We start from the raw sequence: 24,241 nt of genomic DNA, 5'->3' as shown, positions 1-24,241 counted from the left end.
TATGTAGAAGTTATTACCTTTCTTTGTTCTAGTTTCTATACTTTTATTGATTCATACCAAAGATAAACTGTGTTAAAAAAATTTAAAAGTTTACATATAATCACAGGCAAGATTTAAATTTTCTAATTAAAAAATGTTTCAGAATTCTAGTTATTGGAGGTGGCATTGTAGTGCAGTGAGCTAAGCTGCCACCTATAATGCTGGCATCCTATTTTGGGGCACCTGTCTGGGTCCTGGCTGCTCCACTTCCACTAGAGCTCCCTGTAATGCATCTGGGAGGCAGCAGAGGCTCATTTGGATTGTTAGACCCCTGACACCCAGGTTGAGACCCAAGTGGAGCTCTGATTCCTGGCTTCAGCCTGGCATAGCCCCAGCTGTTGTGGCCATTTGTGGAGCGAACCAGTGAATGGAAGATTGATATCTCTTTCTATCCCCCCAAGTCTCCTTTCAAATAGATAAATAAATCTTTTATAAAAATGCTAAAAGAATTCTAGTTCTTGACCTATAAGTGAAATATGGAAGAATGCCAAAGCTCCTAAGTGCAATGATAAACAAAAGTAGTTGTTTGTCTCTCGTCCTGTCCCAATATTAGGGAACTGGTTTGAAATCTACATCAATAGGAATAAAAATCATTTTTCTCTTCAGATCATATAAATTTTTTGCCTTTTACTAAAGAAGATAATATGAGCTGGTAGTGTGGAACATCAGGTTAACCCACCACTTATATGCTGGCATTCCATATCTAAGTTCTAGGTTGAGTCCTAGCTGCCCCACTACTGGTTCAGCTTCTTGCTAATGTGCTCGGGAAGGCAGTAGATGATGCTCCAAGCACTTGAGTTGCTGCAACCCACGTAGGAAACCATGAAGGAGTTCCTGGATCCTGGCTTCATCCTGGCCAAGCCCTAGGTGTTGTGGCCATCTGGGTAGCAAACCAGTAGATGGAAAATTTTCTTCTCTATGTCTCTCCACCTTTCAAATAAATAAACAAATCTTAAAAAAAACTCTTTATTTTCCAAAAATGGATTTCACTTAATGCATTTTGTGTATTTCAGGGAGTTCTGGAAAGGAATGAAAGCAAGATTCTTCATTTCCAGCTTGAACTTTTGGAAGCTAAAGCAGAATTTGAAAAAAAACTTTCAGAGAAAGATGAAGAAATAGAAAATTTGAGGTATGTAACATTATTTTGATGAACAACAGTTTCAAATTTTAAAATGCATCACTGAACAGAATCATGGTGTTTGGCCGCTTTTATGAATTCCTGTCCGAACATTACCAAAGAAATTTAGGTAAATTGACACTTGAATCTTTCTAGCTGTGCTTGCCACTATTAACATAAAGTAACACAATACATACATACAACTGTGGTCAGTTCTTACGATTTTCTTATATTCAAGCAGCTTCTACTCCCTTTTGACACTGAAAGTTACACAGCAATACAAAACAAAATCAACTCTGCAATTACATTTATAAGAACTATGTGTACTATCTGGGCCTCCTGGTCACAAGTCTTTCTGGGGCATTCAAGAAACCAATTGATAATGTTGAACCATGAGTGGAAGGACTAAAATATTGGATTATGTTCATTAAAATTAATGTCACATTTCAGTGAACTTTTCACACACACCCTGCCTGTACCTGTAGTCTTGGAGATAGAAGCCAGGAGCTAAGTTGCTTACTGAATCCCTGTTGAAACAACTGAGACTTGGTAGTCAGGAAAGTGAATTAGCCAAGATTCAGGGGTTGCAGGATCTTCTTATACGTTCATCATGACAAGGTAGTGAATTTAGATGTCCACTTCTTAGCATCTCAGGGACATGAGAGCATAAAATATGCCCTCCAAGTGAAAGAAGGTAGTGAGGTAGATCAGTAAGCTGATATTGGCTAGCACTTCATACTCTAGTTCAAAGGCACAATTATAATGATACAGAATTAACCATGATTATATTATTTATCAGATCTGTTCCTGTAAGTCAATGCTGTGGATCAGCTAGACATATCACTTGGGTTTGAGGTCCAATTGGCAACTTGTTTTCAAAGTGTTTAAATAATTTTGAAAAGAAACCATTGATTTTTTTGAACTGGGTTTTTTCCCATAGACTATGTTCAGACATAATTCCCATGGGGTTCCTTTTTAATGAGGATGTCAAGCCAAATCTGGCGCTCTGTGTGCTTTGAGGTACCTGTGCTCTCATTAACTGCCATTTTTTGAGACCTGCCCTTGATAAAGAATTCTGGTCTACTTAAGAGACTCTGAGTCAGAGACAAAACCGTTGTACCTTGATATATGCTCTTCTTTCTTCTGTGTGGAATAAAAATCAACATCTCATTGGGCAGTTGAAAAAGGAGAAAAAAAAAAACAAATCTGATTTCAAATAACATCAGACCAGTACTTCTAAGTAAACTTATCTGAGGAAAAATTCATCCTCAGAGAGGCTAGCTTTCATCAAGTATATCTGAATGTGCTAGGACTTTGTACCACTGATGATAAGCTTAGTGCAAGGGAAGCCAGAGAAACAAACAGCTAGGTCTGGGAGATGGAAGAACTGAAAGCAGGCATAAACTATGAAGGGGTAGGCTGGAGGAAGGGGAAGAGAACTACATAAATTTCTTTGTGTGTGTGTGTGTGTGTGACTCATAATAACTTTTAATAGGTACCTCTAGGAAGGAAAGATGAGTATATTCTACAAGATGTCATGAATGCCCTCCTAGGTCCTTACTACTCTGTATGAGTACTAATTCTATCAAAATGTCTGTTCAATAATTTAATCTGATTTAAAGGCTAGGAGAGGATTTTAAGGGAATTGAACAGAATGCAAGGGGAAAATATGAGCAATACATAAATGTCAGGTAAGTCAGATATCTTTTTTGGTCACTTTTTCACTGAGAAAAAAATAGCTGAGGAAGGCTATTTTTTAATCTCATAGTTTTGGAGATTCAAGAGCATGGTGAAGGATTTGATTCAGTGCACCTGTGGGCCCTCTCAGCTGTATCACATCGTGGTAGAAAGAAATGGCAGGGGTGTGTGAGTGTAAGCAAAAGATCACATCTTGATATGGGAATTGAAAGATATTGACTGACAGTTGAGTCTTTTATAACAACTCTTTTGAGAATTAACCAGGGTCCCATGAGAAGTACCTTAATCCTCTTTCAAGGCAAGACCCAACTGACCTGATGACCTCTCAATATGCCCCACCTCCTAAAGGCTCCATATCTTTTCCCAATACTGCCATCTTGGGGGCCAAGCTCCTAACACATAAACCTTGGGGTAAGGGAGGTAAACAATATACGAAATGTAGCAGACCTCAAGGAAAACAGGAAGATACTTTAAAAAATCATGGAAAATGGAATTAAGAGACGTTTATTTTGTTACAAAAATGTTTAAAATCTATGCAAAGGTTTTTTCATTACATGCATTTTACATGAAGTTTTGAACATCCCCATATTGAGTGAGGTCAAGTCCTATGTACCCATAAACCATTGATATTCCCATAAGAAATTAAAGAGCCTACTAACATAGGACAAATGAAGTCAGTAAAATCAAGAGAGCAGAAAACAGACTTATAAGCAGACAAAACCATGATAGTGCAACAAACTGTATAACTTATTCATTTCATTCTATGCTGCTGAGCTCTCTGTTGAGAATTAATCCTGAGTCACACCAGCCTGGATATCTATTGGTCATTAAAAAAATTTGAACGATATTTGAGTGTTGGCAGTGTGTGTTATGTGTTTCACCTACTGACACTAATTACACTATATACAATGAGTCTAGTCAAGGCTTCTTAAACTTGTAAGAATGGTGTTATTTTTTACTTCTACAAATAATTGCCATACATAGAGGGAAGGAGTGGCCAATGCAGTCACTGATGGAAGGAGGGGAGGCACTTGGCTGACTGGCATAATCTTCTCCATCCTAGATCCAGGAAGGAAGTCTAGCTTGAAGACCAATGGGTAGCCATAATTGTCATGTAAATGAATCCTTATCAAAAGGCCAATACTGAATTGAGAATAGGTAGATCAAGTACAACCTGAAACTTCAGGGCCACCAACCCTCTCCCATCTATTTGGGCCAACGTAAAATATGTCATCACATTAGCCCAGCGTCATGACATATCTGGTCAGAATTTTGCTGTTTCCCTAGACACATCCAGAGAGTATATTTTTAGGGATGAGGCACTGAAATTCCTTCCTCCCCTACAGAAGGTTTAGGCAAACTTTTTTTTTTTATAAAGTGCCAGATAGTAGAAATTTTTAGCTTGTGGGTCATTTAGTCTCTGTAGAGACTACTCAGCTCTGTAGTTGTGACTTGAATGCAGCCATAATCAATAGGAAATGTGTATGTTGGGGTCTGGTTCACAGTCTGTGTTTACCCACCCATTGTCTATAGCTGCAGGTACCTACTAATGTTTCATTGTCTTTTCCTTCCACATAGTCTATTGTTTTGAACTCAGCCATGCCACACTTTGCTACCTGATCTTAATTTATATGTACAACCTGACTTGATTTATTTTATTATCTAATTGAGCCTCTGCCAGGAGAATGTGTTTGGTTATGTTTAAATATCTTCCTGTTTCTAAGTAAAATAGTTTGTATTATCTTCAGAAAGTTGATTCTCAAACTCAGACGTGGTATTTAGTTAGCAAACGACCTTGTAAGTTAAGTTAAAGATGAATCACATTTGGATTAAGGAAAACCTCATATTTCTCTGACATAGAAGTATCTGAGGGGGAAATGACCTACTGAACTGTTGATTTTAAATCATCAGTTTTTCTTTTTTTAAGATTTATTTATTTATTTGAAAGTCAGAGTTACACAGAGAGAGAAGGAGAGGCAAAGAGAGAGAGAGAGAGAGAGAGAGAGAGAGAGAGAGAGAGGTCTTCCATCCACTGGTTCACACCCCAGAAGGCTGCAATGGTGGAGCTGTACTGCCAATCTGAACCCAGGAGACAGGAGCTTCTTCTGGGTCTCACACATGGGTGCAGGGGCCCAAGGGCTTGGGCCTTCTTTTACTGCTTTCCTAGGCAATAGCAGAGAGCTGGATTGGAAGTGGAACAGCCGGGACTTGAAGCAGTGCCCATATGGGATGCCAGCACTGTAGGTGGCGGCATTACTTGCTACGCCAACAGCACCGGCTCCAAATCATTAGTTTTTCATAGTCAGATTTTTAAATGCTTCCTTTAATTTCTCTTCTCAAATCTATTTCACATTTCAGAAAAAAAATTCTTACTATATTACTCTTGGACCTGTGTGCCTCATATTGCTTTAGAAAAATGTATGAGCACTTGAGTGAATTTTCATTTTCTAGATTTCCTGCTTCTGCATCAACTGTGTTGATTATTTAGCAGGTATTTTCTAGGCATATGTTATTTGCATGTTAAAACGAACTTGTCTGTACAAAAATTCATGAAGTTTCATGAACAACTGTAGAAGTACTACTTGAAACTTTTAGTTTGTATTTCTGTACAGCAGATTTAACACCAGGCTAGGAATATTTTACTGTTATGTGTAAGGAAAGTTAGTGGGGGCAAAAATGAGACTTTCCTAGAGGGGAAGCAGAGAAGTGTCCCCAAGCTTGAATGTTGAATGTAAGCATCCCATTCTTAGACTTCCAGGGTTACTGTCACAAAATAGGTGAATGGCTTATATATCAGAAATTAATTTTCTCAGTTATGAAGACTTACAAACCTCATATCAAGGTGTTGGCATGTTTGATGATTTCTCCTGAGGTCTCTGTTCTTGGTTTGCAGAAAGATGGTCATCTTCTGTGTCCTTACATAATATTTCCTCAGTGCACACGTACCCCTGCTGTCTTTTCCTCTTATTGTTAAGTATAGCATTCCTATTGCATTAAGGGACAACCCTAACAGCTTCATTTTACCTTTTATTTTATCTTTACATTTTATCTTATCTTTAAAGGTCATGTTTCCAGATACAGTTATATTTTGAGACACTATAGGTTAGGGCATCAACATATGAAGTAGAAACACACTTCAGTCCATATTGTCCTTTTTAACTCTACATACTTGTACACCATAGCATTCTGATCTGGAAGCTGAACAAAAACCTAGACCTAAGGATAGACATGACATGTCAGTCTCAGATGCTGTGGGCTGAGGAGGTAAGACTGGCAGAAGAGAGGTGGTAACCCTAGTTTTAGAAGAAGAAAGTTATTTCCAAGACACTTTTTTTTTTTTTTTAATTTTTTTTTTTTTTGACAGGCAGAGTGGACAGTGAGAGAGAGAGACAGAGAGAAAGGTCTTCCTTTGCCGTTGGTTCACCCTCCAATGGCCGCCGCGGCCGGCGCGCTGCGGCCGGCGCACCGCGCTGATCCGATGGCAGGAGCCAGGAGCCACGTGCTTTTCCTGGTCTCCCATGGGGTGCAGGGCCCAAGCACCTGGGCCATCCTCCACTGCACTCCCTGGCCACAGCAGAGGGCTGGCCTGGAAGAGGGGCAACCGGGACAGAATCCGGCGCCCCGACCGGGACTAGAACCCGGTGTGCCGGCGCCGCTAGGCGGAGGATTAGCCTAGTGAGCCGCGGCGCCGGCCTCCAAGACACTTTGATAACTGCTTCTGTGTCCCTCTACCCACTAGTGAGGAGATGGGTGGTCATGAAAAGTTGGGGCTCCAATGTGACTCAATTGCAAACTATGAACATACTTCCCTGTAGGCTACATGCCTAGTGGATCAACCTCAGAGATCAGGACACAAACTCTGACAATTCAGTGTGAACTCAAATTTTGACCCAAGATGAATGAGCTTTTTCTATTTGTACAGCTGAGCTCCATGAGAAAAGCTCCTTTGTTCTGTCTTCTACGTTTTAGCACTATTGTCACATGTCATGGGGTCAGCTTAAGAGGACATATGTTAATAATAGTAGTTAAACTTAGAAAATTGTGTGAGTGAGGCTTGGAATGGTGAGACTTACTACTGCGTCTAGCCCTTCAACTAGAACTTGGTCACATGATTCCAAAATAACTTCATGTGGGTTGTAAAATGAAAATGTCCATGGATTTTCCAAAGCATTTTATTGCCTTCCTGTCCAATTCTAATTTCAGTTGCAATAACAAAATAGTATAGCATAAAAATTTATGAAGAATAGAGGTTTATTTCACTTATTGTTCTGGAAACTGAGAAATCCAAGAGCTTGATGCCAGCACTGATTCCCTTTCTGTTGAGAGCCTTCTTGATGCATCAAAACATGGCAGAGGACATGACATGGGAGATAGAGCGATAACCCATTAAGCCACTAAGTCATGAATGAATGAATCCATTCACGAGTGAGGTCAAAGGCTTCATGACTTAATCAGCTCCCAAAGGTGCTACCTCTTACCACTGCTGCATTGGGTACCAAGTTTCCAACACATACGATTTACAGGACACCTTCAGACCATAGCACTTCCTGAACACATGGCTGCTGTCTTTTTAGCCACTTTGTAAATAAGGTTTCAGTGCAGAGTTTTAGTTCTTACAAAGGAATAGTAAAGTACTTTAATGTCATACAGCAGTTGGTTTTCTTATCCAAATATCTAGCAAAAGATAAGCGTTCTATTCTAGAAGAGTTAGTATTTATAGGTCATTAGAACAATATGAATATACTTCAAAAATACACATGCACAGTTTTTCCCTAATATGCATTTCCATGAACTTTTTGAACACTCCTCATTGGTATGGATTTCAAAATTTAGCTTTTATTTTCATTTTCCATGAACTTATTCAAGCACCCTAATATTGCTGAATCTCAGGACTTGTTCTAAACCAGGTAGCTTTTCCTGCCCTTCAGAATTTTTACCATTGAAAGTAATTTAAATATTATGGCTGGGACTGGCAGGTTAAGCCGCCACATGCAGTGCTGACATCGCATATAGGCGCCAGTTCAAGCTGCCGTGGTTGCTCCACTTCCCGCCCAGCTCCCTGCTAATGTGCCTTGAAAAGCAATCGAAGATGGCCCACTTTCTTGGGTCCCTGTACCCACATGAGAAACACAGAAAAAGCTCCTGGCTCCTGGCTTTGGCTTAGCACAGCTCTGGCTGCTGTGGCCATTTGGGGAGTGAACCATGGGAAGGAAGATCTCTGTTTCTCCCTTTCTAACCCAGCCTTTCAAATACATAAATAAATCTTAGAAAGGAAGAAAATGGCATTAAATTAAAAAAATATGGCTTACTGAAAGAGCATCGTTCCTTCATCCTTAGCCACTCTAGAAATTCATGTGATTGTCTTAGACTAGTCTTCAGGGCGTCTCTCATATGAGGCTAAGTCTTCCCCACATGGTTTCCTAAACTCTTGTGAACATATATTTTCTTAATTTATGGTATATTTTCTTAATTTTTGTGTGCGATGTTGGTCTTCCCTGCTTATTACTCCAAAAATAGGAGGAAACAGCAGTGTGCTATTGACTCGCTGCAGTCAAGTCTGGATTCTGAGGCTAGGGGCAGAATTGAGGCCACCCGACTGAAAAAGAAGATGGAAGCGGACCTCAGTGATATGGAATTCCAGCTTCGTGGTGCCCAACGGAAGCTGTCAGAGACAACCAACTCCCTGGGCAAGTTTCAGGGTCAAATGAAGGTATTTTCAAACTGTACTAATGGGAAAGGGGTGGGAAATGTCTCTTCACGGAAGCAACAGATTGTATTGAACAATATAGGTGGAGACAATGAAGAGAGTAGACACAGGCTTACATTCACATGGGACACATCCCATGTTGAACTCAGAGGAAACTGTGCTCCAGCCCTGTCTGTTCTCTCATAGGACCTTCAAAGGAAGCTGGATGACAGCACACTCATGAACAGTGATCTGAAGGAGCAGGTGGCTGTGGCTGAGCAGCGCAACTCTCTGCTGCAGTCTGAACTAGAAGAACTAAGGTTCTTGCAGGAGCAAAGTGAGCGTGGGCGCAAGCTGGCAGAAGAAGAACTCCTGGAAGCCACAGAAAGAATCAACCTTTTCCATACCCAGGTGGGGTCCAGAAACTCTCCATTAGCTGGTTCAGTTGGTTGAAGATGGTGGTTTCCACAGTTGGCTCAGCTTTAGACCATGCCTGGTTTCTATGCCTTTTTAAAATCAAGGTGTTTTGCTTTTAAATTTCTTTTAATTTTTAATTAGTTTTTAACAGATTCAATGTAATTTGTAGATACAATTCTAAGAACATATTGATATTCCCTTTTTCCCTCCCTCCACCTCTGTCCATCCCACCCTCTTTTCCTCTTTTATTATAGTTTCTGAGATAACATATTTCAAAATTACAAAACAATGAAGACTTAATACTTCACCAGATAAGAAGTATAATGAGTAAAAAGTAAAAAGAACTAGTTTAGTGGGAATAGATATTGACAATAAATGATAATTTATAGGAAAATGATCATTTCACCCATATACAGTAAATTCTAAAGTAATCACAGATCATTACAATTTTAGCACTATAACATTCTGAACCATTGGTTTGGCAAAGGTATAAAATAAAGGCTTTTTTTAAGATTTATATATTTATTTGAGAGGCAGAGGTACAGAGAGAGGAAGAGACTGAGAGAGAGGGGTCTTCCATCTGCTGGTTCACTCCCCAAATGACTACAATGGCTGGAGCTAGCCTGATCCAAAGCCAGGAGCCAGGAACTTCTTCTGTGTCTCCCATGAGGGTACATGGGCCTAAGCACTTGGGCCATCTTCTTCTGCCCTCTCAGGCCATTAGCAGAGAGCTGGATTGGAAGTGGAGTAGCTGGGAAATGAATCAGCACCCATATGGGATGCCAGCACTGTAGGAAGAGAATTGACCTATTATGCCACAGTGCTGGCCCCAAAACAAAGTTTTACAAAACAATATTTGCTGTAATCCTGATACACAAATTTATTTTTCTTTCTTTCTTGTTTTTAAAATTTTATTCCCATGGAAAATGTGTGGTATTTGTCTTTCTTGGACCAGCTTATCTCAATCAATAGAATGTCCTCCAGTTGTGTCCATTTTGCTAAAAATGGTAGAATTTCATTCTTTTTAATAGCTAGGTAATATTATATATATATACATATATATATACGTATACATATACATATACACACCACATTTTCTTATCAATTCATGGGTGATGGATACCTTGATTAGATCTAAATTTTGGCTACCATGAACAGCATTGCTATAAACATGGTGGTGCAGTTATGTTTTTGATACATTGTATTAAAGTCTTTGGGGTATACACCCAACAGTGGGATTGCTTAATCTTACAGCAAGTCTATTTCTAGTCTTTTAAGATCTCCACATTGTTTTCTACAGTGACTGCACTAATTTACATTCCCAACAGTGTTTAAGTATTCTCCTTTCTCCTCATCCCCACCAGCATTTGTTATTATCTGTCTTTTGGATTTTAGCCATTCTGAAAGGGATGAGGTGACAGCTCATTGAGGTTTTGATTTGCATTTCACAGATGGTCAGCATTTTTCCTACATTTGTTAATCAATTGTATATTTTTCTATTGGGAACTATCTATTGAAGTCCTTTGCACATTTCTCAAATAGATTTTTTTTCTTGTTGAGTTTTTTAAGTTGCCGATATATTTGGGTATTAATCCTTTGTCAGATAGGTGGCTTGTAAATATTTTTTCCCATTTTGTTGGATGTCTTTTTACTCTATTGATTGCTTCCTTTGCTGTGCAAAAGCTTCTGAGTTTGATACTGTCCCATGTGTTTAGTTTTGCTTTTATTGTCTGTGCTTTGGGGGTCTTGTCCAAGTCATCCCCTACACCAATGTCTTGAAGTGGTTCCCCTACATTTTCTTCTAGTAACTTTGTAGTCTTAGGTCTTAAATTTAGGCCTTTCAACTACCTTGAGTTGATTTTTGTATATGGTGAGAGGTATGGATCTAATTTTATTTTCTACATCTATATATCCAGTTTAGCCAGAACCATTTGTTGAAGAGATTATTCTTACTCCACAATATGGTCTGAGCACTTTTTATCAAAAATTAGTTGGCTATATGCATGTCAATTAATTTCTAGGTTCTCTATTCTGTTCCATTGATCTATGTATCAGTTTTTATGCCAGTACCATGAGTTTTTTTTTTTCTTTTAAAGATTTATTTATTTGAAAGGCAGAGTTACAGAGACAGAGGCAGAGAGATCTGCCATCTGCTGATTCACTCCCCAAATGGCTGCAATGGCTGGAGCTGGGCTGATTTGAAGCCTGGATCTCCAAGTTTCTTCTGGGTGTCTGACATGGGTGCAGGGGCCCAAGCACTTGGGCCATCTTCTACTGCTTTCAAAGGCCATAACAGAGAGCTGGATCAGAAGTGAAGTAGCCAGGACTGGTGCCCATATAGGATGCCGGCACTGCAGGTGGCAGCTTAGCCCACTACGCCACAGTACTGCTCCAACATGCTGTTTTAATTACTACAGCTTTGTAGAATGCTTTGAAATCAGGAATTGTGATGCCTCCTGCTTTGTTTTTCTTGCTCAGGATCCATATGAATTTTAGAGTTGTTTTTTCTAATTCTGTAAAGAATGCCATTGGTATTTTGATAGGAATTACATTGAATCTGTAAATTATTTTAGGTAGTATAGACATGTTAATGATATTGATTCTTCTGATTCATGAGATAGGAATATGTTTTCATTTTTTTTGTGTCCTTCATTTCGTGCATCATTATTTGATGCATTGTAGAGATTTTTTTACTTATTTGGTTAAATTTATACCTGAATATTTGATTTTTTTGTGGCTATTGTAAAAGGTCTTTCTTTCTTATTTTCTGTGAGCTCATCATTAGTATACAAAAAATCTACCTTTTTTGTTATGTTTATTTTGTAACTTATACCTTACTGAATTAGTTTATCAATTCTCATAGCTTTTTGGTGGAGTATTTAGGTTTTCACATGTACAATCTCCTATTATCTGCAAACATGGATAATCTGTCTTCCTCTTTTCCAATTCTAATACCCTTTAAAACTTTCTCCTCCCTAACTGCTCTCACTAAAATTTACAATACTACATTGAATAAGAGTGGTGAAAGTGGACATCCTTGTCTTGTTACAGATCTTAGGGGGAATGCTTTCAGTTTTTTCCTATTCAGTATGATATCAGCTGGTGTTTTCTGATATATAGCCTTCATAATTTTAAGGAATATTCCTTCTATACCTAATTTGTAGAGAGTTGTTATGTTGAAGGGTTGTTGAATCTTATCCAGTGTTTTCTCTGCACCTTACTGAGATGACCATATTTTTTGATGTGTCTTATGACGTTTATTGATTTGCAAATGCTGAACCAACTTGCATTTCTGGAATAAATACCACTTGTTTGTGATGTATGAGTGGACAGTGAGAGAGAGAGACAGAGAGAAAGGTCTTCCTTTTGCTGTTGGTTCACCCTCCAATGGCTGCCATGGCCTGCGCACTGCGGCCAGCGCACCGCGCTGATCTGAAGCCAGGAGCCAGATGCTTCTTCTGGTCTCCCATGGGGTGCAGGGCCCAAGCACTTGGGCCATCCTCCACTGCACTCCCTGGCCACAGCAGAGAGCTGGCCTGGAAGAGAGGCAACTGGGACAGAATCCGGTGTCCCGACCGGGACTAGAACCTGGTGTGCCAGCGCCACAGGTGGAGGATTAGCCTATTGATCTGTGGCGCCGGGGATGTATGATCTTTTTAATGTGGTTTTGGATTCAATTTGCTAGTGTTTTGTTGAGAATCTTTGCATCTATGCTCATTAAGGATATATATATATATCTACATCTATATAGATTTTTATATATATATATAGATATCTATATATAGTTCTGTAGTTTTTGCTTTGTGCCATGTCTTTGGTTTTGGGTCAAAGTGATGCTGGCCTCAGACAAAGAGTTTGGCAGAATACCATGCTTTTTCAATATTTTGGAATAGTTTGAAGAGTACTGTAGTTACTTTCTCTTTGTTTTGTAGAATTCCATAGTAAAGCCATCAGGTTTTATTTTATTTTATTTTATTTTTTTCCTGTCTTTTGGCTAGTCTTGCTAGAGGTTTACTTATGTTTTCTTTTCAAAAAAAAAAAAAACAACCTTTTGTTGTATTGATATTTTGTGTTTTTTTTTTTTTTTAGGGTCAATTTCATTTATTTCTGCTCTGATCCTTACTATTTCTTGCCTCCTGCTGATTTGAGGTTTGGTTTTTTCTTATTTTTCCAAGTCTTTCAAGTGCAACATTAGATCTTTAATTAGAGACATTTCTCTTTTTTTAATGCTACAAACTTCCCTCTTAATTCTGCTTTTGCTGTATCCCAACGGTTTTGATATGTTGTTTTCATTTTCATTTATTTCAAGAAAGTTATTTTCTTTTTAGTTTCTTCAATGAGCCATTGATAATTCAGTAGCGTGCTGTTTAATTTCCAAGTATTTGTGAGTGCCCTATTGTTCTTGTGGATTTCTAGTTTTATTTCTTTATGCTGTGAGAAGATACATGGTATGATTTCATTTTTTTTAAATTTGCTGAGACTTGATTTGTGGCCTAATATGTGGTCTATCCTAGAAAATGCTACATGTGCTATTGAGAAGAAATATGTATTCTATAGCTGTTGGCTGAAATGTTTTGTAAATTTGCTCTATAGTATGATCAAATTTGATATATCTTTATTAATAGAGTTTTTCTCTGGATGGATGATCTGCCCATTGATAAGAGTAGGGTGTTGAAGTCACCACTATTATTGTATTGGAGTCTATCTCTCCCTTTTTGTCTAATAGTATTTGCTGTATATATTTGGATGATCTTCTGTTGGGTGCATATATATTTATTTTTGTTATGTATTCTTGCTGAATTGAACTTTTTATCAAAATATAATGTCCTTCTTTATTTTATTTTATTTTTTTTAGTTTTTGATTTACTACATTTTATTTGTTATCAGATATCCATGACAGTCTTTAAGTGGCTGTTGAAGCTCAGGAAGAGCCAAATGTATCATTCCCTGGGGTTGCCTTAACAAAGGCAACTATATGACCCAAAAACTATATGACCCAAAACAACACAGGTTTATTCTCTCACAGTTCTGAAGTGTGAGTATCTGAAATAACATTGTCTGAACAGCCCAACTCCCTCTGACCTAATCATAATTTCATTAGGGAGGCCTAACTCCAAGTGAAGTCACATTCTGAGAAAGGGGGCTTAGGATTTTCAGGTACCTTTACCAGGAAGAAAAAGTTCAATTCACAAAACCAGAAGAATGGACAGTTAAGACAATCAAGACCAGGATTCTGGATAGAAAGGGATGAGCATTCTCTCATGTTCCATAACTGCTTGCATGGTTCTCCTGCTCTCTATAAACCACATTATTTTGCAGCAACCTAGAATTTTTAAGAAAATTCTCTTGTCTTAAATCCAGGTTATCTCTAACAATTCTGAGTCATTGGTGAAAGATAATGCTGAACTATCAGGTCTCTGACTTCTCACAGGAGGTTATGAAAATACCCAAAACCAGAATTCTTACATTAACCTTTTCTTTCAATCAGGGCATGTCATCGACATACCCATAGACATTACAAATGTCTATGGTAAATAGGTCATGCAGTAAGTATTTGGAGGCACCTATCCTTAACCTGAACAAGCATGCATGATATAGATAAAGAATGTGTCCTGGCCGGTGCCGCGGCTCACTAGACTAATCCTCTGCCTTGCGGCGCCGGCACACCGGGTTCTAGTCCCATTCGGGGTGCTGGATTCTGTCCCAGTTGCCCCTCTTCCAGGCCAGCTCTCTGCTGTGGCCCGGGAGTGCAGTGGAGGATGGCCCAAGTGCTTGGGCCCTGCACCCCATGGGAGACCAGGAGAAGCACCTGGCTCCTGGCTTCGGATCAGCACGGTGTGCTGGCCGCAGTGCGCAGGCCGTGGCGGCCATTGGAGGGTGAACCAATGGCAAAGGAAGACCTTTCTCTCTGTCTCTCTCTCTCACTGTCTACTCTGCCTGTCAAAAAAAAAAAAAAAAAAAAAAAAGAATGTGTCCTTTGTCTTTAAACACTGAAGACCTAACAATTATAGTGCACTGCTGGGTCATATGGTAGGTATATGTTCAGATCTCTAAGGTGTAGCCATATTGTTTCAACACTGGCTGACTGTTTTACATTTCCACCAGCAGTGGATTAGAATACTTTATCCCCACACCCTTACCAGCATTTGTTGTTTTTGATTTCTGTATGAGAGCCATTATAATGGGGGTGAGGTGAAACCTCACTGTGGTTTTGACTGCCTTTCCCTGATGGTTAGCGAGCATTTTTCATGCGTCTGTTGGCCATTTGAATTTCCTCTCTTGTAAAATGCCTATTCAGGTCCTTTGCCATTTCTTAACTGGATTGTTTGTCTTCTTCTTGTTGATTTTCTTGAGCTCTTTATAGATTTGCATATTTTGAACCACTTTTGCATCCCTAATGTGAACATCTCTGACTGTACCGAATAATCTTTCTAATGTGTTCCTGGATTCAGCTTGCTAGTATTCTGTTGAGGATTTTATATCTACGCTCATCAAGGATATGGTCCTATATAATTTTTTTTCTTGAGTCCTGATTTTTCTCTCAGGGCTATACTGAGTTGACTTTGGAGGAAAAACAAACCCCTCTTCTATTGTTTTGGAATAATTGAAGTTGTTTAATGTTTTGTGGAATTCACAGTGAAGTCACATGGTCCTATACTTTTCTTTTATGGGAGATTTTATTATTGACCCAATATCTTGTTTCCTGTTATTGGTCTCTTCAGATTTTCTGTTTCTTCTTTATTCAATCTTGGTAAAGGTGTATGTATTCAGGAAGTGGTCCATGTCTTCTACATAATCAATAATTTCTCTTTTTGTCTTTTCCATTTTTTTTTCTTATCCAAGAACTGATTCTTAGTTTCAGATTTTTTTGTATTGCCTTTTTGTCACTATTTCATGTATTTCTGCTCTGATAGTCACTATTTCCTTATAATTTCAAATTTAATTTGTTGTTAATTTGTTATTGGATTTAAGTTCTTTGAGGTTGACTGATAAGTTCCTCTCTATTTTTTAGATGTATTGATAAAGTTCCCTCTCAGCGTGCTTTTGCTATGTCCTGTAAATTTTAGTATACTGTTTTCCCATTTTCAATCAATTTTAAATTTCCTTACTGTCTTTCTTGACTGATTGCTTAGAAGTAAGATGTTTAATTTCCATGACATTATATCGCCTCCTAAATTGTTACTAGTTTCTAGTTTTATTGCTTTATGCTAAGAAAGGATATGTGCTATGATTTCAGCTTTTAAAATTGGAGGCATTTTTCGTAGCCTACCATATGAAGAGTGCTCCATACGCTGTTGAAAAGGAGGTGTATTCTGCAGCTGTTGAATGTTCTGTAGGTGACTATTATATCCTATTGATTTAGCATTCAGTTCAGCCCTCAGTTTTTGATTTTCTGTCTGGATAAACTGTCCATTGTTAAAACTAAGGTGGTTAGTACCAACATTATTGTACTGGAGTCTGTCTCTCCCTTTATGACTACTCAAATTTACTCTTGATATTTGGGTGCTCTCTATTGGTGCCTATTTATATAAAATTGTTATTGCTCCTTGCTGATTAAACCCTTTATCATTATATATTTGATGTTCCCTATCTTTTTTTACTGCTAATGATTAAGTATGGCTATTTCTGCTTTCTTTTGGAGTTCATGTGCATGGAATATCTTACTCCAGTCCTTTACTTTGTGTCTATGCTTATCCTAAGAACTAAAGTGACTTTCTTATAAGCAACCTATAGTTGGGTTTGGTTTTTATATCCATGCTGTCATTTATGTCTTCTAATTTGAGAATTTAACCTATTTACACTTAGGGTAATTAACAAAAAGTAAGCTCTTAGCACTGCTGTTTTGCTGTTTTCTAGTTTTATTGTAGTTTCTTCTTTATTTCCTTCTCTTAGAATCTTCCTTTGTCATTAAGAGATTTAATCTAGCAGTCTGTTTATCCTCCCTTGCTTATTATTTCTGAAGTATATTATAGATTTTCATCTTGTAAAAGTTTTTGCTATACTCTGCCTATGATATTTTAAATGATTTTGTTTACAAATAATCAGCATTTATACCTGTACCTTCCTTTATGAAGAAAGAGTTTCTATAGAATTATGTGCAGTGAGCATCCTGGGAAAAAACCCTGGAAGATAATTTCTTCCATTCCAGTTCATGCCCATGGTAATATAAATCCTGGAAATTCACAAAAGCCGTTCTACTTAAAGGCAATGTGTAGCAGCACTGAAGATGCTTCATCATGGCATAGCAGGTGAAGCCACCACTTGCAGTGCTGGCATCCCATGGGGACGCCCATTTGAGTCTCGGTTGCTCCACTTCTGATCCTGCTCCCTGCTAATGCACCAGAGAAAGCAGTAGAAGATTGCCCAAGCATTTCAGCCCCTGACCCCCTGTGGGAGACCTAGAAGATGCTCCTAGCTCCTGGCTTCAGATGGGCCCAGCTCTGGCCATTGTGGCCATTTGGGGAGTGAACCAGCAGATGGAAGATCTTCTCTGTCTCTCTCCCCTCCCTCTCCTCTGTAACTCACCTTTCAAATAAATATTGAATAAATAAATCTTCAAAAAAGAAGATGTTTCATGTCGTGGAAGAAGGTAAAGTCTATGAGGAAGGAATGTCTATTTCCAATGCTATTCCTGCAACCAAGAGAGGCACTAATGGTATAAAGTAAAATGAGAATATAAACAAGATAAAGTAAAAAAAAATAAAAAACAAATGCCCTATGCCTTTTATAAACAACTTCTACCCTAAGATTTCATGCCCTCAGAAAAAAACATGATTCAACCATGAACCAAATAGCCAGCAGGTCTTTGGCCTTCAGTGTCACAATCGAGGAAGAAAATTAGGACAACATCTCCACAGAACACAGGGAATAATAAGAGATTAATAATAAGAGATGCTAAGGCTGGGAAGATGAGGCTCATTGTACTTTGCCAATCTCCTCCTCCCTGCAAGGTAATATAGGAAGAAGACATTGATAAGGAGGAGGAACTACTTCTTCCTGGATTTAGGAAGAAAACTATTTAGTCCTGAAATCCTATTGGATGAAATCGGAACCATTCAAGTATGCCATTAGTGGTAACAATCTATTAAGAATGCAAGTATGAGAGGACTTCAAAATGTTGGTGGAACAAAAAAAGTAAATTCAGGGGCTGGCACAATGGTGAAGCAGGTTAAGCTGTCGCCTGTGGCACCAGCATCCGGTATGGGTGGTGGTTCCTATCCCAGTTGCATCATTTCTGATCCAGCTCTCTGCTCATGTGCCTGGGAAGGCAGTGGAGGATGGTCCAAGTACTTGGCACCATGCACCCATGCAGAAGATACAGAAGAAGCTCCTGGCTCTTGGCTTCGGATCAGCCCACCTCCAGCATTTTGACCATTTGGGGAGTGAGCCAGTGGACTGAATCTCTCTCTCTCTCTTTGTAACTTTGTCATTCATGTAAATAAATAAATTTTTAAAAAACAAAAAATTCATTTTGGTTGAAAATTTGAAGTCCTTCCATATTATAGGTCTTCAAAAACATCATGGAAATGCATACTATGAAACAACTATGCAAGGATTCAAAATTTTTTTTTATTTTTTTTTTAACTTTTATTTAATGAATATAAATTTCCAAAGTACGGCTTATGGATTACAATGGCTTCCCCCCCATTCGTCTCTCCCACCCGCATCCCTCCCCTTTCCCACTCCCTCTCCCCTTCCATTCACATCAAGATTAATTTTCGATTCTCTTTATATACAGAAGATCAGTTTAGCATACATTAAGTAAAGATTTCAACAGTTTATTCCCACACAAACATAAAGTGAAAAATAATAGATGATTTTTTAAATGATGATGAAATCAGATCAGACCTATTGTCATGTTTAATCCCAGTGAGAGTCAAGTTGGGAATTGATAATTTTCTTCTTTTTTTTTTTTTTTTTACAGAAGATCAGTTTAGTATACATTAAGTAAAGTTTTCAACAGTTTGCACCCCATAGAAACACAAAGTGAAATATACTGTTTGAGTACTCATTATAGCATTAAGTCTCAATGCACAGCACATTAAGGACAGAGATCCGACATGAGGAGTAAGTGCACAGTGACTCCTGTTGTTGACTTTACAAAATGACACTCCTGTTTATGGCATCAGTAATCTCCCTATGCACCAGTCATGAGTTTCCAAGGCTATGGAAGCCTTTTGAGTTCACCGACTCTTATCTTGTTTAGAGAAGGTCATAGTCAAAGTGGAGGTTCTCTCCTCCCTTCAGAGAAAGGTACCTCCTTCTTTGAAGACCTGTTCTTTCCACTGGGATCTCACTCACAGAGATCTTTTGCCAGAGTGTCTTGGCTTTCCATGCCTGAAATACTCTCATGGGCTTTTCAGCCAGATCCACATGCCTTTAGGGCTGATTCTGAGGCCAGAGTGCTGTTTAGGACATCCACCATTCTATGAGTCTGCTGAGTATCTCGCTTCCCATGTTGGATCACTCTCCCCTTTATTTATTCTATCAGTTAGTATTAGCAGGTACTAGACTTGTTTATGTGCTTCCTTTGACTCTTAGTCCTTTCATTATGATCAATTGTGAACTGAAATTTATCACTTGGACTGGTGAGATGGCATTGGTACATGCCACCTTGATGGGATTAAATTGGAGACCCCTGGTACGTTTCTAACTCTACCATTTGGGGCAAGTCAGCTTGAGCATGTCCCAAATTGTACATCTCTTCCCTCTCTTATTCCTACTCTTATGTTTAACAGGGATCACATTTCAGTTAAATTTCAACACTTAAGAATAACTGTGTATTAATTACAGAATTAAACCAGTCATATTAAGTAGAACAGACAAGAAAACTACTAAGAGGGATAATGTATTAAGTTGTTCATTAACAGTCAGGGCTATGCTGATCAAGTCACCGTTTCTCATAGTGTCCATTTCACTGCATCAGGTTTCCTTTTTGGTGTTCAGTCAGTTGTCACCGATCAGGGAGAACATTTGGTATTTGTCCCTTTGGGACTGGCTTATTTCACTCAGCATGATGTGTTTCAGATTCCTCCATTTTGTTGCAAATGACTGGATTTCATTGTTTCTTACTGCGCTGTAGTATTCTAAAGAGTACATATCCCATAATTTCTTTATCCAGTCTACCGTTGATGGGCATTTAGGTTGGTTCCAGGTCTTAGCTATTGTGAATTGAGCTGCAATAAACATTAGGGTGCAGACCGCTTTTTTGTTTGCCAATTTAAATTCCTTTGGGTAAATTCCAAGGAGTGGGATGGCTGGGTTGAATGATAGGGTTGTCTTCAGGTTTCTGAGGAATCTCCAGACTGACTTCCATAGTGGCTTGACCAGTTTGCATTCCCACCAACAGTGGGTTAGTGTCCCTTTTTCCCCACATCCTCGCCAGCATCTGTTGTTGATAGATTTCTGCATGTGAGCCATTCTAACCGGGGTGAGGTGAAACCTCATAGTGGTTTTGATTTGCATTGCCCTGATTGCTAATGACCTTGAACATTTTTTCATGTGCCTGTTGGCCATTTGGATTTCCTCTTGAAAAATGTCTATTGAGGTCCTTGGCCCATCTCTTACTTGGGTTGTTGGTTTTGTTTTTGTGGAGTTTCTTGATCTCTTTGTAGATTCTGGTTATTAACCCTTTATCTGTTGCATAGTTTGCAAATATTTTTTCCCATTCTGTTGGTTGCCTCTTCACTCTCCTGACTGTTTCTTTTGCAGTACAGAAACTTCTCAATTTGATGCAATCCCAATAGTTGATTTTGGCTTTGACTGCCTGTGCCTCCCGGGTCTTTTCCAGAAATTCTTTGCCTGTGCCAATATCTTGAAGGGTTTCTCCAATGTTCTCTAGTAACATGATGGTGTCAGGTCGTAGATTTAGGTCTTTAATCCATGTTGAGTGGATTTTTGTGTAAGGTGTAAGGTAGGGGTCTTGCTTCATGATTCTGCTCGTGGAAATCCAATTTTCCCTGCACCATTTATTGAATAGACTGTCCTTACTCCAGGAATTAGTTTTAGATCCTTGATCAAATATAAGTTGGCTGTAGATGTTTGGGTTGATTTCTGATGTTTCAATTCTGTTCCATTGGTCTATCCATCTGTTTCTGTACCAGTACCATGCTGTTTTGATTACAACTGCCCTGTAGTATGTCCTGAAATCTGGTATTGTGATGCCTCCAGCTGTTTTTGTTGTACAAGATTGCTTTAGCTATTCGAGGTCTCTTGTGCCTCCATATAAATTTCAGCATCATTTTTTTCCAGATCTGAGAAGAAGGTCTTCGGTATCTTGATTGGTATTGCATTGAATCTATAGATTGCTTTTGGGAGAATGGACATTTTGATGATATTGATTCTTCCAATCCATGAGCATGGAAGATTTTTCCATTTCTTGGTATTCTCTTCTATTTCTTTCTTTAAGGTTTTGTAATTTTCATCGTAGAGATCTTTAACGTCCTTGGTTAAGTTTATTCCAAGGTATTTGATTGTTTTTGTAGCTATTGTGAATGGGATTGATCTTAGAAGTTCTTCCTCAGCCATGGCATTGTCTGTGTATACAAAAGCTGCTGATTTTTGTGCATTGATTTTATACCCTGCTACTTTGCCAAACTCTTCTATGAGTTCCAATAGTCTCTTAGTAGAGTTCTTTGGGTCCCCTAAATAAAGAATCATGTCATATGCAAAGAGGGATAGTTTGAGTTCTTCCTTCCCAATTTGTATCCCTTTAATTTCTTTTTCTTGCCTAATAGTTCTGGCTAGAACCTCCAGAACTATATTGAATAGCAGTGGTGAGAGTGGGCATCCCTGTCTGGTACCAGATCTCAGTGGAAATGCTTCCAACTTTTCCCCATTCAATAGGATGTTGGCAGTGGGTTTTTCATAGATTGCTTTGCTTGTATGGAGGAATGTTCCTTTCAAACCCAGTTTGCTTAGAGTTTTCATCATGAACGGGTGTTGTATTTTATCAAATGCTTTCTCAGCATCTATTGAGATAATCATATGGTTTTTCTTCTGCAGTCTGTTAATGTGATGTATCACATTGATTGTTTTGCGCACATTAAACCATCCCTGCATACCAGGGATAAATCCCACTTGGTCTGGGTGGATGATCTTTCTGATGTGTTGTTGCATTCTATTGGCGAGAATTTTATTGAGGATATTTGCATCTATGTTCAAAATTTTTTGTGCCCATTTTTCATGAACATTTTGAAATATATTCCTTTTGCTTAACTGTAACAAAATTTGTTCCTGCTTCCCACTGTGTCTTAAACAAATCTGCTTGCATTAATGGTCTCAACTTGCCTAACAGCAATGTTTTTTCCTTAGAACACAACCCTCCTCAACCAGAAGAAGAAACTGGAGGCTGATATTGTCCAGCTTCAGAAAGAAACCCAAGAGGCAAAGCAGGGACTTCAAAATGCAGAGGAGAAGGCCACAAAAGTAGCGACTGAGGTGGGTCCATGGACTGCTTGTTCAAGCCTATTGCCCAGAGTTTACTGAAGCGAAGAAGGGTTCCACTGATTCCCTATAGAGCTAGGAAGCAGACAGTTATCTCTTCTGCCTCTCTATTCCAGCTTGATTAATTAGTCCAGTTAGCTCCTCCTCTCCAACCTAACCTGGCAATGAAAAGCAGCAGCTGAATTATGATAAGCAAAACCTTATAGTAGTCCTTTTTTTTAGGTTTAGCCACTTTCTTCCTGTGAATCTACATATCCAGTGTCTAAAAACAATTTTCCTTGTGTTCTCTTATAACTAATTCTTAGGGTCCACAAAGGTTTTGTGACAGTGACCTTGAAAGAATGCTTAAATCACTTATTTTTTACAACTCATACTACAGCATGAACAGTAAAATTAGGTTAATAAAGGGCTTCAGGGATGATGGATCTTCTTTATTTGCAAATTTAAAATTATTAATGCTGATACTTTTCCTAAATGACACTAAGGTCAAGATGGGCTGGAAGCCTTGACTGTGCCTTTGTGGGAACTGGGAGAAGACCACTCTCCATGTATCCCCTGGAATAGACACAGTACTTGTCTGAAATGGTACCACCAAGCAAAAAAAAAAACAAAAAAAAACCAAAAACTAGTGGAGGGAGGGTGAAAGGCAATATTTGTGTGTGGAAAACCTACTTTGATACAAGACATTCAATTATGTTTTTACATTAATCATTTTAAAATTAAAAAGAGGTAAAGAGCTTCTGTCTAGATTTGTTCAAGTTTTGTAGCAGTTGAAGCATTAAGAAAAACCTTGACACCAAAGCCCAGCCACTAGGTCACTGTGAAATATATTGCCCTCTAAGAACAGAGAAACACAGCTATCACTCAGCTATTTCAGGACAATACTTCTGCATTCTGATGGGATAGGTGTTTGAAACTTGGAAGATGTCTTGATAAGATTTTCTTGACAATATTTGAAAACTGCACAGTATCACTCTCCTCCTTCCCCACTTTCCAGTTCTCCAAAACTTTACCTCTAAGTCACAACCACTAAATAATACAAATTGTGGTTTTTTTTTGTTCTTGTTGTTCTGTTTTTTGCCTTCACCATTTGCACACAGGTCTTAAGATTTAAATTCTACAGCTGCTTAGTAACCTGGTAGACAATCTTTGGCTGGAAGAGCCATGTTATTACATTAAATGTACTGAATGAGTCACAAATTTATTTTTCCCCCAGAAAACTATTTACAAATTTCATGCTCTTCATAATTATAACTTTAGGAACATGATGATTCCTCCCACTATATCCACCTTCCCACCCCTCTTCCTTCTCCCTCTCCTATTCCAATTCTTATTTTTACTAAGATCTATTTTCAATTAACTTTACACACATATGATTAAGTCTATGTAAGTAAAGAGTTCAACAAATAAAAAAAACCCTGCACCTCAACAGTTGAGATAAGGGTTGTTTAAAGTCACTGCTTCTCAAGTGTCAATTTCATTTCCATTGATTACCTTTTCAGTGCTCTATTGGTTACACAGGTCAGGGAAAACGTGGTATTTGTCCTTTGGGGACTGGCTTATTTCATGAAGTATGATGTTTGATTTCTGGTGTTTCTATTCTGTTCCATTGGTATTTCCATCTGTTCTTGTACCAGTACCTGGCTGTTTTGATTAAGGTTGCCCTGTAATATGTCTTGAACTCCAGTATTTTGCTTCCAGCTTTGTTTTTGTTATATAATATTGCCTTAGCTATTCAGTGTCTCCTGTGTTTCCATATGAATTTCAGCTTTATTTTAATATCTGAGAACAATGTCCTTGGTATTCTGATTGATATCACATTGAATCTGTAAATTGCT

General features: G+C 38.5%; 2 protein-coding genes across 5 annotated transcripts in view; one reads left to right on the top strand and one right to left on the bottom strand.

Annotated features, from left to right (window-relative positions):
• The window catches only part of LOC103350560 (leukocyte surface antigen CD47), a 178,415-nt gene that overhangs the window by 23,473 nt on the left and 130,701 nt on the right, over positions 1-24,241 (bottom strand). The gene's annotated exons all lie outside the window — the stretch shown is intronic.
• Positions 1-24,241, top strand: part of MYH15 (myosin heavy chain 15) — a 221,029-nt gene that overhangs the window by 169,479 nt on the left and 27,309 nt on the right. The window contains exons 33-36 of the mRNA XM_070072033.1: positions 1,053-1,168; positions 8,372-8,564; positions 8,748-8,951; positions 22,272-22,397. Coding sequence (XP_069928134.1) covers positions 1,053-1,168; positions 8,372-8,564; positions 8,748-8,951; positions 22,272-22,397 — 639 coding nt within the window. The remainder of the gene's footprint in view (positions 1-1,052; positions 1,169-8,371; positions 8,565-8,747; positions 8,952-22,271; positions 22,398-24,241) is intronic.

This window comes from Oryctolagus cuniculus, chromosome 4 (genome assembly GCF_964237555.1).
Source record: "Oryctolagus cuniculus chromosome 4, mOryCun1.1, whole genome shotgun sequence".
NCBI lineage: Eukaryota > Metazoa > Chordata > Mammalia > Lagomorpha > Leporidae > Oryctolagus > Oryctolagus cuniculus.
This window is presented reverse-complemented; position numbering and strand designations above follow the sequence as displayed.